The sequence below is a fragment of the Geotrypetes seraphini genome, chromosome 4, assembly GCF_902459505.1.
Source record: "Geotrypetes seraphini chromosome 4, aGeoSer1.1, whole genome shotgun sequence".
In the NCBI taxonomy this organism is placed as follows: domain Eukaryota; kingdom Metazoa; phylum Chordata; class Amphibia; order Gymnophiona; family Dermophiidae; genus Geotrypetes; species Geotrypetes seraphini.
Window position 1 is genome coordinate 103,894,556 of NC_047087.1, and position 13,855 is coordinate 103,908,410.

The 13,855-nt window shown below is 44.9% G+C and overlaps 1 protein-coding gene across 4 annotated transcripts in view; it reads right to left on the reverse strand.

Annotated features, from left to right (window-relative positions):
• Positions 1-13,855, reverse strand: part of GSK3B (glycogen synthase kinase 3 beta) — a 431,638-nt gene that overhangs the window by 19,787 nt on the left and 397,996 nt on the right. For 2 of the 4 annotated variants that reach the window (XM_033941322.1, XM_033941324.1), the window contains exon 9: positions 3,306-3,510. In XM_033941322.1, the coding sequence (XP_033797213.1) occupies positions 3,306-3,510 (205 nt within the window). The remainder of the gene's footprint in view (positions 1-3,305; positions 3,511-13,855) is intronic. The other 2 variants (XM_033941323.1, XM_033941325.1) reach the window with 1 other exon arrangement.

The window sequence follows — 13,855 nt, forward strand, 5'->3', positions numbered from 1 at the left end:
TTTAGTCATCTGAGCAACCAAAAAATCCACTCGAGGCTGACCCAGAGGCTGCTGGCACTCCTGTGCCAGAGGGTACAAGCGAGACATGACCCTCACTATCTTAAAGAGCACCTTCCGGAGAGCCATATTGCTTTGAGATTGAAATGCTCATATCAGGGTGCCAGGGTAATGTGGAAGATTGCGAGTGCACACCACAAAGCCAGGAAGAAGAAGTGGACACAACTGGCTGAGTGATCAAATTCAACTCCTGCAAAGACTCGGAAATAAGATCTGATGTTTCTTATTTTGAGACCTCAAGCACTCCAGTTGGGTGTAACATTCGTTCTGAGATACCCTTGTAAATGTGTTTTGGTTTTTAAAGAAAACAGATATGTTTTCTATGAGCCACAGCAATTATCAAAATTTATTTCTGCTAAAGGGCAACCTATTACCATAACATGAGTTTTGTTGCAGTCGTTTAGCTCAGTAAGGAAAATGTCGAGAGTCAACTAGCCTCATCTTTAGTTTTCCTCTTTACATTTTGTACACTTAAATCTCAGTTAAATTTCAGCTCCGTCTCTATTTATAGTGGACTAAATACAACTTGCTGTTTTAAAAAATTTCCTTATTTCTTGTTGTGAAATTGTTTTACTTCATTGTTGAATGTTTGCCAGCCAGATGTTTTTTTCCTTTCTTGACCTGTAAGATTGTCAAAATGTTAAAATTTAATAAATAAAGAATCATAAAAAAGGAATAAGATCCGACAAAGCTGCAGACTTAAATGCAGAACCGTGAGATCTTCCCTAGGTTCTAAAGCTCCTGAGGGCTCTGAAGAGCCAGTCCCTGGTCCCCTGTGCCAGGGAGCACTGCGCCAGAGAATAAGAAGTCAGTGAGCAGTCATCATCATAAGAATCACTCACATCAGGATCAGGCAGTGTTGGAACATCAGCTGACTGAGAGGAAGTTGTGCCCATAGAAGCAACGCCACTTAGAAACGTAGCTGAGGCAGAGTCTGAGAAGGCTTTCAGCTCCTGGGGCGCAGAGTCACCCTTAGATTACTTGACCTTGTGTTTCTTAGGCTAATGAAGGTCCGCAGCCTTGTGCACGAAACTATCAGCTGTGCCCCGAAAACAAATATGGCCACCCCACCAGGCTAGCCAAACATTTAGTCACCTGCTTAATCAGGAATGTGGCACAAAGACGCTCCTGAGGCATTAAATGTATGCAATATTGGCAATAATTCATACTAGGAGAGCTCAAGGACTCCATCCCAACAAGTTTTGAGGCAAAAATTTCAGTTTTGGAGAAGCAAGGAGCCTTTGAAAAAAAGATTGCTAAAAATCCAAGATTGCCACTACTAAGAAATTTGTGACAAATCATGATATTTTTTACAGTCAACAAACTTTAAAAATGGCAATTTTAGAATTTTTCAGGTGGGGAACACAAGGAGACATGCAGAAACGTTCAAAACTTGGCTGACAGCCTTTACCCACTGTAACCTGTGCTACAGCCTGTCTCAGCTCTCTTACAGTAGCTGGAATCAGAGAAACACTGCCTCATGCTGGGAATGTAACATAGAAACATAGAATATGACGGCAGAAAAGGGCTATAGCCCATCAAGTCTGCCCACCTAGTGACCCACACTCAGACTTTATCCCGCTAGAGATCCCACATGCATATCCCATTTCTTTTTAAAATCTAGCACGCTGCTGGCGTTAATCACCTGCAGTGGAAGTCCATTCCAATGATCGACCACCCTTTCGGTGAAGAAATACTTCCTGGCGTCACCATGAAATTGCCCGCCTTTGATTTTCAGCAGATGACCTCTTGTGGTCGAAGGTCCTTTAAGAAAAAAGATATCGTCTTCCACCTCGATGCGGCCCTTGATATATTTAAACATCTCAATCATGTCTCCCCTCTCTCTACGTTCCTTGAGCGAGTATAGCTGCAATTTATTCAGTCTTTCCTCATATGGGAGGTTCTTGAGTCCCGAGACCATCCCCCAAACCTCACCAAACACTCCCCAACTTTAATCCTGACACTAGTGCTGCCCAATTTGCCAAAAAAATCTGACTCGTCGATTCAGCGATACCCACCCCAGTAAGACCTGACATACCTCACCTCCGAGGCCTTCTAAAGCAGCAGCGGTGGCAGCGCTCTGAATGGGCTGCTTCATGGCCTTTCTTGCCAGGACCTTTCCTCTACTGCATCAGTGATGCAACAGAGGTAAGCCCTAGAGGAGAAGGCCACAAAGCAGCCCCTTCAGAGTGCTGCCGCCATCGCTGCTGTTTTTGGAGGCCTCGGATGTATATCAGTCTCACGGTGGGGTTTGGTGGGGTTCTGCTGCACAGGGGGATGAGAGGGGAGGAAAGATGCTGCATAAGAGGATGGATGAGAGGGGAGGAAAGATGCTGCTCATGGGGGGGGGGAAGGAAAGAAGAAGAATTGGGGTGGAGAAGAAGGGAGGAGAAGAAGGGCGAGATATCCCCGAAAATAAGCCCTATTGTGTTTTTTTGGAGTAAAAATTAATACAAGACCCGGTCTTATTTTCAGGGAAAGACAGTATTAGTGCTGGTTATTATTATTATTTAGGTATTCAAAGTATATACCACCTATCAAGGTTATCTAGGTGGTTTACAATCAGGTACTCAAGCATTTTCTCTATCTGTCCTGGTAGGCTCACAATCTATCCAACGTACCTGGGGTATTAGAGGACTCAGTGACTTGCTCAGGAGCTAAAGGACTCAGGTAGGAGGAGGAGGTTTTTGTTCTGACTTGATGATGCTATGTTGCATTGTTTTCTTGCAGAACAGATCAAAAGCTCATCATCCGGGTTGTTCCCCATGACCCTCCTTGTTATTTCTCTGCTATGTTACATTGTTTTCTTGCAGAGCAGATCAAAAGCTCATCATCCGGGTTGTTCCCCATGACCCTCCTTGTTATTTCTCTTCTTTCAGGGGTTATCTCTGCTTTGGTACAAACTGAGAAGAGATGGCAGTGCCCAGTGATGCCAGGAGGCAGAGTTGAAAGTGTAAATGCCTTCTGCATACCTCTTGGGTGAAGATGCACTACCCACAGGTTCAGGACTCATGCACTTTTCTACTAGAAAGATGATCATTGAGGTAAGAACCTAATCTTAAAGTTTGGAGAAGAGATTACTACTCTGGCCTGCATACAAAATCACTTGATACCCTGCAACGATTTTATGCAGAGAATCAGAATTTACATAATGAAATTTAACAAATTAAGAACAAGAAACAAAATTGTATACAGTGCAAAATAGGAAAATTTCTGGTGTGAATAAAAAACAAACAAACAAACCATACCTTGTGTAGTGAAATTAAAGAGGGCAGGTTTTTCTCGCCCACTAGGTAATTTGACATTTGGGTCCCTTAGCTCATCAAAGAATGAGTGTGCACAAGCTTCAAGGGGCGTCAAGCGGGCAGTGGGGGTGTACTCCAGTAGGCGGCTACACAGTGCAATAGCCTCTGGGGGAGTGCGGGGTCGGAAGACCTGCAAAAAGACATAACCCTTTAAAAAAGGAAAGAAAAAGGGAAAAAAATTGACTGAAATGAGAGCAATTAACCTTGTCTGCGCTGGTAAGATTTTAAATAGGTGGGCCTTTTTTCACATTAATGATCTGATATTTCTCTATAAGCCCCCTTGGCCCCCTGCACACCACTGGCCATAGGCTACTGCAACAGTTGTATTGAAAAAGGTACACAGTCAATACATCAAGTGTCAACACATATTAGTCAATCCTAGGCTTCTGATAATAAACTGACAACTTTCACTTCATGAGCCATGTAGGTGGCAATTGAGAGGGGATTCCACATTTAAAAGCAGCTTATAAGGAAGAGAGAACATACACAAAACTTAACAGTATTCAAGTATGTGATTTTTGTAACCACTGAACTAACCATACTTAACTGAAGATCAGAGAGAATTTACAAATGCAACTAAAAGATTTCATTTGAGAATTACATCAGAAAATGAGTACCAAGCATTATAACAGTGTTTTACCCATAGAGTAAGTGTTTTACCCATATAAATAGGTACAGGTACATAGAAGTGGAAATTATTGATGTACAGTATATAGTGGTCTCCAATGCACAGCCCCTGAAGTTCTCCATTCCAGCCTTCAGTTTGCTAACATTCTCTTCAAATCCTGTAAATGTGTTAATTTCAATCTTGCCCACTTGATAATAGTAACTGCAAAGTTCATTATTTAGATATCTCATTTATGGAATTTGCTACTGTTGACAATCCAAAGTAAAATGAGTTTTCAAAATATATCCTTGAAGTGTAGAATCAATATTAGCACTAATTTTTAATGTTTAATGCCCAGTCTGAACAAGCAGGTCAAGGTGGTTTATAGATCTGTCTACTTTTTTAAAAATTTCACCTATTAACTTTCCATTTCCTTCTCTTACTTCTTTCCCAAACCATCTCTGTCCCTCTCTTTCCCTAGTCCTCCCATTTCACTTGTTTCACTTCTTCCTCAGCTTCTTATTTTCTTTTGTCTTTCGCAGACTTCCCAGTATACCTCTCTCCTCTTTTCCCCTTCAATTCAGCATCTTAACTTCTCTCCTCTTCCTTCCACCTTCTGGTCCAGCACCTCCTCATTCTTGGTGGTTCCTTCATCTAGCCAGGTCATATCAGAAAGGACTCCCACTTCATACCGAGCCACTGGAATCAACTGCCCCTGCAGATCAGATCCCTTGAAGAACTCAATTTTAGGAAAGCAATAAAAACATACCTTTTCACTTAACTCTCTCGCCATGACCGATGGATTATGAAGAAAATGTATATTGGTACTAGATCCTCGGTATGTGTCACATTAGGACAAAACTTGTATTGAAAAATCTTGAACTGTAACTATGGCAAATTTAACCTGTAAACTGTATATTATGTATGTTAACCTGTAACCTGTTCTGAGCTCTTTGGGGATAACGGGATAGAAACTAACTTACTAACTAAATAAAATTAGTAGTATGTGTAAGCTTCAAATCTTTTGGTGGCTCTCAGAGCTTTCTCGTATTCACATTGTGGCCCTTTACATGAAAAATGTTAGAAATCACAATGTATAACAAACTTTCAAGCAAATGAGAGCAGGTGTTTTTAGGGGTGGAGCTGTGAGATACATAGATTAAAATATCCATGCAACCTTAGTCAGATCATATATAATAATGTCTGCCCTTATTTTCCAAAAGTAGTGTTTTTTTTAAATCAAAGTCACAGAGGGTAATTTTGCAACAGGTCACAGGCAGGTAGTGTAAGTCAGTTTATTTCGGAGCTGCAGTATTTTATAAAGAGACATACTGTATAATGAAATATTAGGTTCTTACCTGGATAATCTTTCTTTCTGTTAATTCTCTCAGGAGTCTATATGTATGGTGATCAATCTGTTTCCACGAACTGACTTGCAGAAGTGTGAATAATTACAGCTTTGAGCATCTCCCATATGGAAGTGGAGCCCAGTGTCTCTTTTCAGTTACGTCCCAAAGCAATTGAGCTCTACTGGAACAGAATACAAAGAAGGAGGGGAACAGGGAATGACCCTGCATATATTACATAATTCTGTTCTGTACCTTAGAAACAAGAATTAGAACAATGAACAGGAATTTGTATAAAACGACCTTAGGAGAACCAACCTTCTGAGTGCAACTAGCACCAACAATAAGGGAGTCAGAGGTTGAAGAATACACTTGAATATACAAGATTCTTCACATACAGCCATCTGACAGGAGAACTCTAGGCCTGGAATCTAGAAAAGGAAGAAAAGCAGGTGAAACAGAATACAACAAAGGTGGGCCGTACAGACTCCTGAGAGGATTAACAGAAATAAGATTATCCTGGTAAGAACCTATTCTCTCATTCTGTTACATCCACTCAGGAGTCTGTACTTACGATGACTTACCAAAGCAATAGCTGACATCTAGGGAGGGACAGAAGAGCCTGCCTGCAAGACCAAGGACCTAAAAGCAGCGTTCTCTCAAGTCGTCACGGCCGCTCTGTAAAATCTTGAAAAGGATGCAGAGTCGACCCCAGTAGCTGCTCTACAAATCTCTGTGAGCCCGCCGGAATACACAGGGAAAAATGCTTGAGTACCTGAATAAATTCATATAAACCATTCTGAGCTCCTCTGGGATAACGGTATAGAAAACTGAATGAATGAATAAATAAATAAAAGATATGGCCATGCAAATCCATCTAGCTATAGAGGCCTTGGATGCCGGCCTGCCATGCCGGAACTGGCTGATAAACACAAACAGAGGGTCTGAAGGCAAAAGTCATTGGTTCTTTCCAAGTACTAGAGCATAGCTCTTCCCACATCAAACCCTCTCAAAATCCTATCCTTCTTATCTGAGCCTCTAGACCAGGGGTGTCCAACCTTTTGTCTTCCCTGGACCGCATTGTCCGAATAAAAATTTTCTGGGGCCGCGCAAATGCTGCAGCACAGAGGAGGGAGCCGGCATGATGGTAAACACCCAGGGCCAGCAGAGGAAAACACTGCATCGCCCTCGACAGGGGCTGCACAAAATACTTTACGGGGCCGCAGGTTGGACACCCCTGCTCTAGACTGAAAAGCAGACAAACTTCCTGGTTGACATCGAAATCAGACACAACCTTTGGAAGAAAGGAGGGAACAGAATGGAGATTGACACCTGCTTGCAGCTCCGAGATATGCCACGCTAAAATAATAGCCACCAGAAACATAGTCTTGACGGATCCTAAAGGGAATCATCACCAACCTGCTCATATTGGGTCTTGGCGAGGCCCTTTAGGACTAAGTTAAAATTCCATGAAGGGAAAGGATGTTGCAGTGGGGACCTAAGCCGAAGAGCCTCTCTCAGGAATCTTGTCAAATCCAGATGAGCCATCAGCAAAACCTTGCGACTTTGCACCAGGAAACAGGAAAGCCCAGTCACTTTCCTGCACTTTCAGGGAGGCTACCGAAAGGCCTTTCTCCAGTCAGGCCTGAAGGAAAACCAGGATGACCAGAATGGGAGCCTATAGTGGCTCCATCCAGTCTTTTTCACACTATTATTGAAAAGCCTTCCAAGCTTTAGCATAGGCACAATAGTAGACTGATTTATAGCCCGAAGAAGAGTAGAAATAACCACATCTGAATATCCCATGCAGATTAGAGATTCGCACTCACGAGCCATGCTGTAAGACCAAAGTGCTATGGATTCTTCATGGGGACTGGCCCCTAACTCTGAAGCTTACGATGAAGAACCAGCTTGAGGCTCCTGTTCTGCTGCAAGCGTACCAGGTTTGCATACCAAAGTCAGTGAGGCCAGTTAGGGGCTACTAGGATCACAAAACCCAGATGAGTTGCAATCCTGCAAATGACCCTGCCCACCATGGGCCAAGGAGGGGAAGACAAAGAACATTGTCGTGCAGTCAGAGCTGGACCTATGTGCCCAACCCCAAGCTTTCTGGTTCATCTCTGATTGAAAAAGCACTGTGCTTTCAAGTTTTTGGCAGAAGCCATCAAACTCATCACTGGCCTGCCCAGCGGCATACAATGAGCTTGAACACTCTTTGGGAGAGCAACCATTTCTCCAGGTCCAGGAACTGATGACTTAAGAAGTCAGCCTAAATGTTTTCCACTTGGGCCACAGATAGAGCCTAAAGGTGAGCTTCCGCCCACTGGAAGAGAATCTGAGCTTCTAGACAAAGGGGTGCTTCTGATGCCTACCTGTCAGTTCATATATGCCACAGCTGTGATGTTGTTGGAGAATGCCCTTACAGCTTTTCCCTTGATGACCTTTTCCCATGCCTTCAAGGCCAGTTAGATGGTTTGGAGCTCTAGACAATTTATGGATCATCTCTTCTGATGGTGAGTCAACTGGCCCTGAATCTAGCTGTCCCCACAATGAGCTATCTAGCCAAAAGTCTAGCATTAGTCGTGAGAGTCACCCACTCCGATATTCAGAGAGGTATGCCCTTAGACAAGGTGGATTCCTGAAGTCACCAGCATAAGCTGGTCCTTGCTGTCCCTGTCCATGGGAGTTGCATCTGAAGTGAATGCTTTTGTGGAGACCACAGAGACAGAAGAGAGTCATGGAAAGGTTGCATGTGTGCCCTGGCCTAGACAACCACTTCCAGGGATGCTGCCATGGAGCCCAATACCTGAAGATGCCATGCAGTGAAAATCTGCATTGCCAAGAAAGACAGGATCTGTCGTCACAGCTTTTGTCTGATTGGTTCTGGAAGAAAATGCAGCCCCAAGTCATGTCAAAAAGAACTTCTAGTCTGGGAAGGTGTGGCTCACTGGTGGAACTGCTGCCTCTGCACTCAGAAGTTGTGAGATCAAATTCCAGTGCTGCTCCTTGTGACTCTAGGCAATTCACTTAATCCTCCAGTCCCTACCGCTTTAAATGTAAGCTTTGAAATGCCAGTCACAAAAAGGAGGCATACAAGTCCCCATTCCCTTCCAGATGGCTTTTTTTTAAGCTGACAATCCAGCCCAACCGCTGGAGCAATTCCAACACTCACTGCACTCCATCTAGAACTCCTGCCAGGATAGGACTCCGATCAGCCAATTGTCCAGGTAGGGATGTACCTGGATCCCCATCTTCTGGAGATGAGCTGAATCCACCACCATAACAACCTTGGTGATAGTGCAGGGGGGCTGTTGCCAATCCAAATGGAAGGGCTGCAAACTGGAAACGCTGTTGAAGTATGTGAAACCTCAAATATTTTCTGTGGCCCATTAAGATGAGACTATGCAGAAACATTTGTGAGGTCCAGGGAGGCCAGAAATTCTCCAGGAGCCACAGATGTGATGTGGAAATGGGGACCCTTCAGAAAAGCATTCACTGCCTTGAGATCCAAGATGGGCCTCCAAGTGCCTTTCTTGGGCACTATGGAATATCTGCATGAGCAGACATCAGGGACAGGTTCTATAGCCTGAATGTCTAGAGCACAGTTCTTCAACCGCCGGTCCGCAAAGGATTCGGTCCCTGCAGCAACAAAAGGCCGGCGTCAGCTGACTTGCAACTTCCTGTTGCAGTCGCTGTACCGGGACTCCTGCCTTCCACCGCGTTTGCCTCTTGCCTTGTCTCCTCACCTCCAGACCACCAGCGGCAGCTCTGTTTGCTTTTAACTTCGGCACAGAGCTGCCCCTAAGCAGTAGTTTAGCGCGGTTTCATGAGGCAGCCTCGGGGCCTTTGCTAGGACGGCCCACATCGCATCATCGAAGCGGGCCGACCTAGCAAAGGCCCCAAGGCTGCCTCATGAAACCGCACTAAACTATTGCTTAGGGGCAGCTCTGTGCCAAAGTTAAAAGTACACAGAGCTGCCGCTGGTGGTCTGGACTCTTGGGTCGCTGAAGGAAGGCAAAGAGCAGCTTCCTGGAGGTCTCCCTTCCTCTCGCCTTTGCAGGTCTCTTTTTTTTTTTTCCTTCAAACGGCAACGGGCCCCAGCATCGACATCAATCAAGTAAGTTCCACTGTTCCTTGCAAGCGGTTCTGCTCAGCCAAAGCTTCCCCTCTGACATGAGCCACCCTCAGGGGAAAGAAAGTGACCTGCAAAGGTGAGGGGAAGGGGGGGGCAGATGATGGAAGTTGGGGGGGGGAGGATAGAGAGAAAAGGGGCAGATGATGAAATGGAGGAGATGAGAGAGAGAAGGGGACAGATGATGGAAGTGGGAAGAAGGGAGAGAGAGCAGAAGGCAGATGGATGTCAGTTGAGAGGGGAGAGCAGATGCTGAATGGAAGTGGGGAAAGAACACATACTGGATGGAAGGAGGAGATAAATAAAGGGGGAAGAAAATAGTAAGATAATGGAGGGGTGAGGGAAAGGGGTGACAAGCTGTGAGTAGACACAGTAAAAAGAGGGAAACGGGACTAAATAGTAAGAAAGAATTTAATTTAGATGGAGGCAGAAAATAGAGAAGGAAGACCAGAGAAGAAAAAGGAAGAGAGAGCAGAGAATGATATCAGATCTGAGTGAAGGAAATGAGAAGAGAGAGATGCTAAAAACCACAGGGGGGAGGGAAGGACAGAGATGCCAGACCATGAGGGGAACAGAAGGAAGATGATGGATGCCAGACCAAATTGGGGGGGGGGGGGGCAGGAGGAGAGATGGCAGGGAAAGACAGACAGTGAATGGAAGGGGCAGATGCTGGACTGAAGAGACAGAGAAGGTTATCATGCCACTGTACTGGGCCATGGTACGCGTGAGTGGACTGCTGGTCATGATGGACCTCTGGTCTGACCCAGCAGTGGCAATTCTTATGTTCTTAGGGCAGACACTGGCTGGAAGAGAGTGAAAAGGCAATGAAAGCAGAAACCAGAGACAACAAAAGGTAGAAAAAAATAATTTTATTTCTATCTTGTGATTCAAATATATCAGATTTGAAATATGTATCTTGCTAGACATAACTGGGGAGTGCAAAGCCTAGACAGTGCTTCTTTAGCTTCCAGCTGGCTTAGGGCTCTCTCTGACCAGGGGGCAGTTGCCCTAGTTCCACTCCCCTAACACTATTCCTGTCATGTGTGACTGTGGTATTCTGTTACATGATATTTGTGTAGCATTCTGTAATAATTTGGCTTATTCAGTTTTCTTCATAGTAGAGGGGATATATGTGAAGGGGAGGGGAGACAGGGGTTTTGTTGATCTTTGCCCTGTATTATTTGTATTTATAAAATGACAATTGTATAGAATATTGTTTCTTTTTATACTTTAATAAAATATATTCAATATAAAATCATAACTATTTGAGGCTTGTGCGGATGGGATCAGATGGTTTGTGGGACCGAGCTCGCGGGGACGGGGCGGTGAAGGTTTTTAAAAAAAAATTTCAGTCTTAGTAGTTTGCCGGTCCACGAAATAATTATTTTATTTCTGCTGGTCCATAAGTGTAAAAAGGTTGAAGAATACTGGTCTAGAGGTCTTTGAAGTGAGGGCCTGGCTTTGGAGGCCTCCAGAGGTGGGCAATAAAACTTGATCTTGTGACCAACTTGGATGATATCCAATACCCACTTCCCCCAAAATACTGACAGCTGCCTACCAATATATGGGCCCTTCAATAAATGGCTATACTGAAACTGGAATTGATGCGTTATATCATGACAAAAAAGAAATTATTCCAGTGTTGTAATAAACTCCAAATTCATAAGGAGAAGTGAGATACTCGGTCCTCAGAGGGTCAAATTACCCAATGGTTCAAATGAGTAGAAACTCATAGAACCCGATCTTCATGGGATCCAAATGTATCTTTTTTTATCTTTATATACTTTTTTTCAATTTTCTTTCATCCATAAATCATTAGTAAAAATGGTTTTTACTTAGCTTTTATTTAGTTTTTAAAGGGGGGCGCCTCCACCAACATGTCCATGTTTCACACGCTTTCCTCAGGGTCGAGGTTCCCAATTATATTCATGCACACAGTAGAAATCGCTCCATTCGAGATAATTTCGGGCCCCGACCGGCATGAAATTATCTCGAATGGAGCGATTTCTACTGTGTGCATGAATATAATTGGGAGCCTCGACCCTGAGGAAAGCGTGTGAAACATGGACATGTTGGTGGAGGCGCCCCCCTTTAAAAACTAAATAAAAGCTAAGTAAAAACCATTTTTACTAATGATTTATGGATGAAAGAAAATTGAAAAAAAGTATATAAAGATAAAAAAAGATACATTTGGATCCCATGAAGATCGGGTTCTATGAGTTTCTACTCATTTGAACCATTGGGTAATTTGACCCTCTGAGGACCGAGTATCTCACTTCTCCTTATGAATTTGGAGTTTATTACAATACTGGAATAATTTCTTTTTTGTCATGATATACCAATATATGGGGGCATGGCCACCAATCTATCATCATTGGGGCTTCTTGGAGGGAGAGCTACCACGAGCCCCTGAGAACTGCTGGGAGTCTGGAGCTGCTGAATCACAGTCTATAACCCTGGAAGGACCTCTGCACATATAGGCTCCCTGGGTATACTGCTGAGAACAATGGGAGGGACAAAAATTGCTCCTACTCTCACCCGGAGGTTGGCGTGGTGTACTATCTGGCAGAGACTTAGAGCAGTGATCTGCTACACTAGCCATAAGGTCTCAAGGCTTTTATGAAAAAGCATCTGTCCCTTAAAGGGCAGCCTACTCAAGGTCACCTTGGCAGCTGAGTTGCCCACTCACTGTCTGATCTAGAGCATTCTGCTAGCTGAAACAGCATAAACAGACACCTTGCTCATGACCCTGCTAAGGTTGTATAAAGTAGAGCATAGCACGGGAAAAAAAATTTGTCCCCGTCCCCGCGACCACTGTCCTGCTCCATCCCCACCCCATCCCCGCAACTACTGTCCCCGCAGCATCCATACAAGCCTCAGTACTGCAATATTTAGCTTATATATCAAAGTTCTGGCTGCTGAACTAGAGAAAGAGATGTTCAGCTGGCAGGGCTTTGTTTATAAATTTTTATCAACACAACTAATATACTACTTTATCCTAAAGCAAAAAAAAAATAAATAGAATTTTTTTTTCTACCTTTGTTGTCTGGTTTCTGCTTTCCTCATCTTCTCATTCAATTCCTTCTATCCACTGTCTGTCTTCTCTCTGCGTCTTCCATTTTCTCTGCTCTTCACCCCCCAAATTGGTCTGGCACCCATCTTCTTCCCTTCCAGCGCCTTCTCCCCACTCTCTTCCCCATTTCCCTACAACGTCTTCTCCCCACTCTGTCTTCCCCATTTCCCTTCAGCGTCTTCTCCCCACTCTGTCTTCCCCATTTCCCTTCAGCGTCTTCTCCCCACTCTCTCTTCCCCATTTCCCTTCAGCGTCTTCTCCCCACTCTCTCTTCCCCATTTCCCTTCAGCCCATTCTGTTCCCCATTTTCCTTCAGCGTCTTCTACCCACTCTGTCTTCCACATTTCCCTTCAGCATCTTCTGCTCGCTCTGTCTTCCCCATTTCCCTTCAGCGTCTTCTGCCCACTCTGTTCCCCTCAGCCCACTCTTTTCTCCATTTCCCTTCAGCATCTTCTCCCCACTCTGTCTTCAACATTTCCCTTTGGCGTCTGTTCCTCCCCACCCTCCTTTAGCATCTGTTCTTTCCCACCCCCCTTCAGTGTCTGTTCCATTCCTTTCCACCACCACCCTTCCCTCTTGCCACCCCTCGCGCAGTTCAAGCATATCCCTCCCTCCCCCTTACCTTCGCGGTGCGTTAGTGTAATTTGTGCAGGCCGCCGGAGCCTGCCTGAAGTTGCATGCATCTGTGGGTGGAAGCTTCTCGTCTGATGCAACTTACGGTTGCATCAGAGAAGCTTCCGCCCACAGATGCACGCAACTTCAGGCAGGCTCCAGTAGCCTGCACAAATTACACTAACGCGCCGCAAAGGTGAGGGGGAGGGAGGGGGCCGCGCGCATTCTCTCCCTTAACTGCGGAGACAAAGCCATTCACCTCTCCACAGAGCGGTAGATGGCCTTGTCCCGGTACCCACAAGTGAGCACTTTTTCCCCCCACCGTTTCGGCATGTCATTCTCTAGTATAAGGCATTTGCCACATATGCACCCCCTTCCAGCACAAGCTGGAGGAGGCATCTTCCTCTTCAGAGGGCAGCCTGGTGTGGCAGGCCCAAGCAGCAAACAAAGCAGCAGCAGCCTTAGCCTTGATCCCCAGAGCAAGAGCTTCAAACTACTTTTTCAAAATCATGTCCACTTTGTAGTCCTGAGCATCTTTCAGCATACCACCACCCTCACTCAGGAGAGTCGTATATTTGATGACCTGAACCACCACTGAATGTACCTTCAGCTGGTCGAATAGTTGCTGAACTCCTGTTCCATGGGATAAAGCCTGGACATTTCCTTGGCAACCTCCAGGGACCCCTCCAGGGTCTCCCACTGTTCTGTAATCAGTGCAGTAAT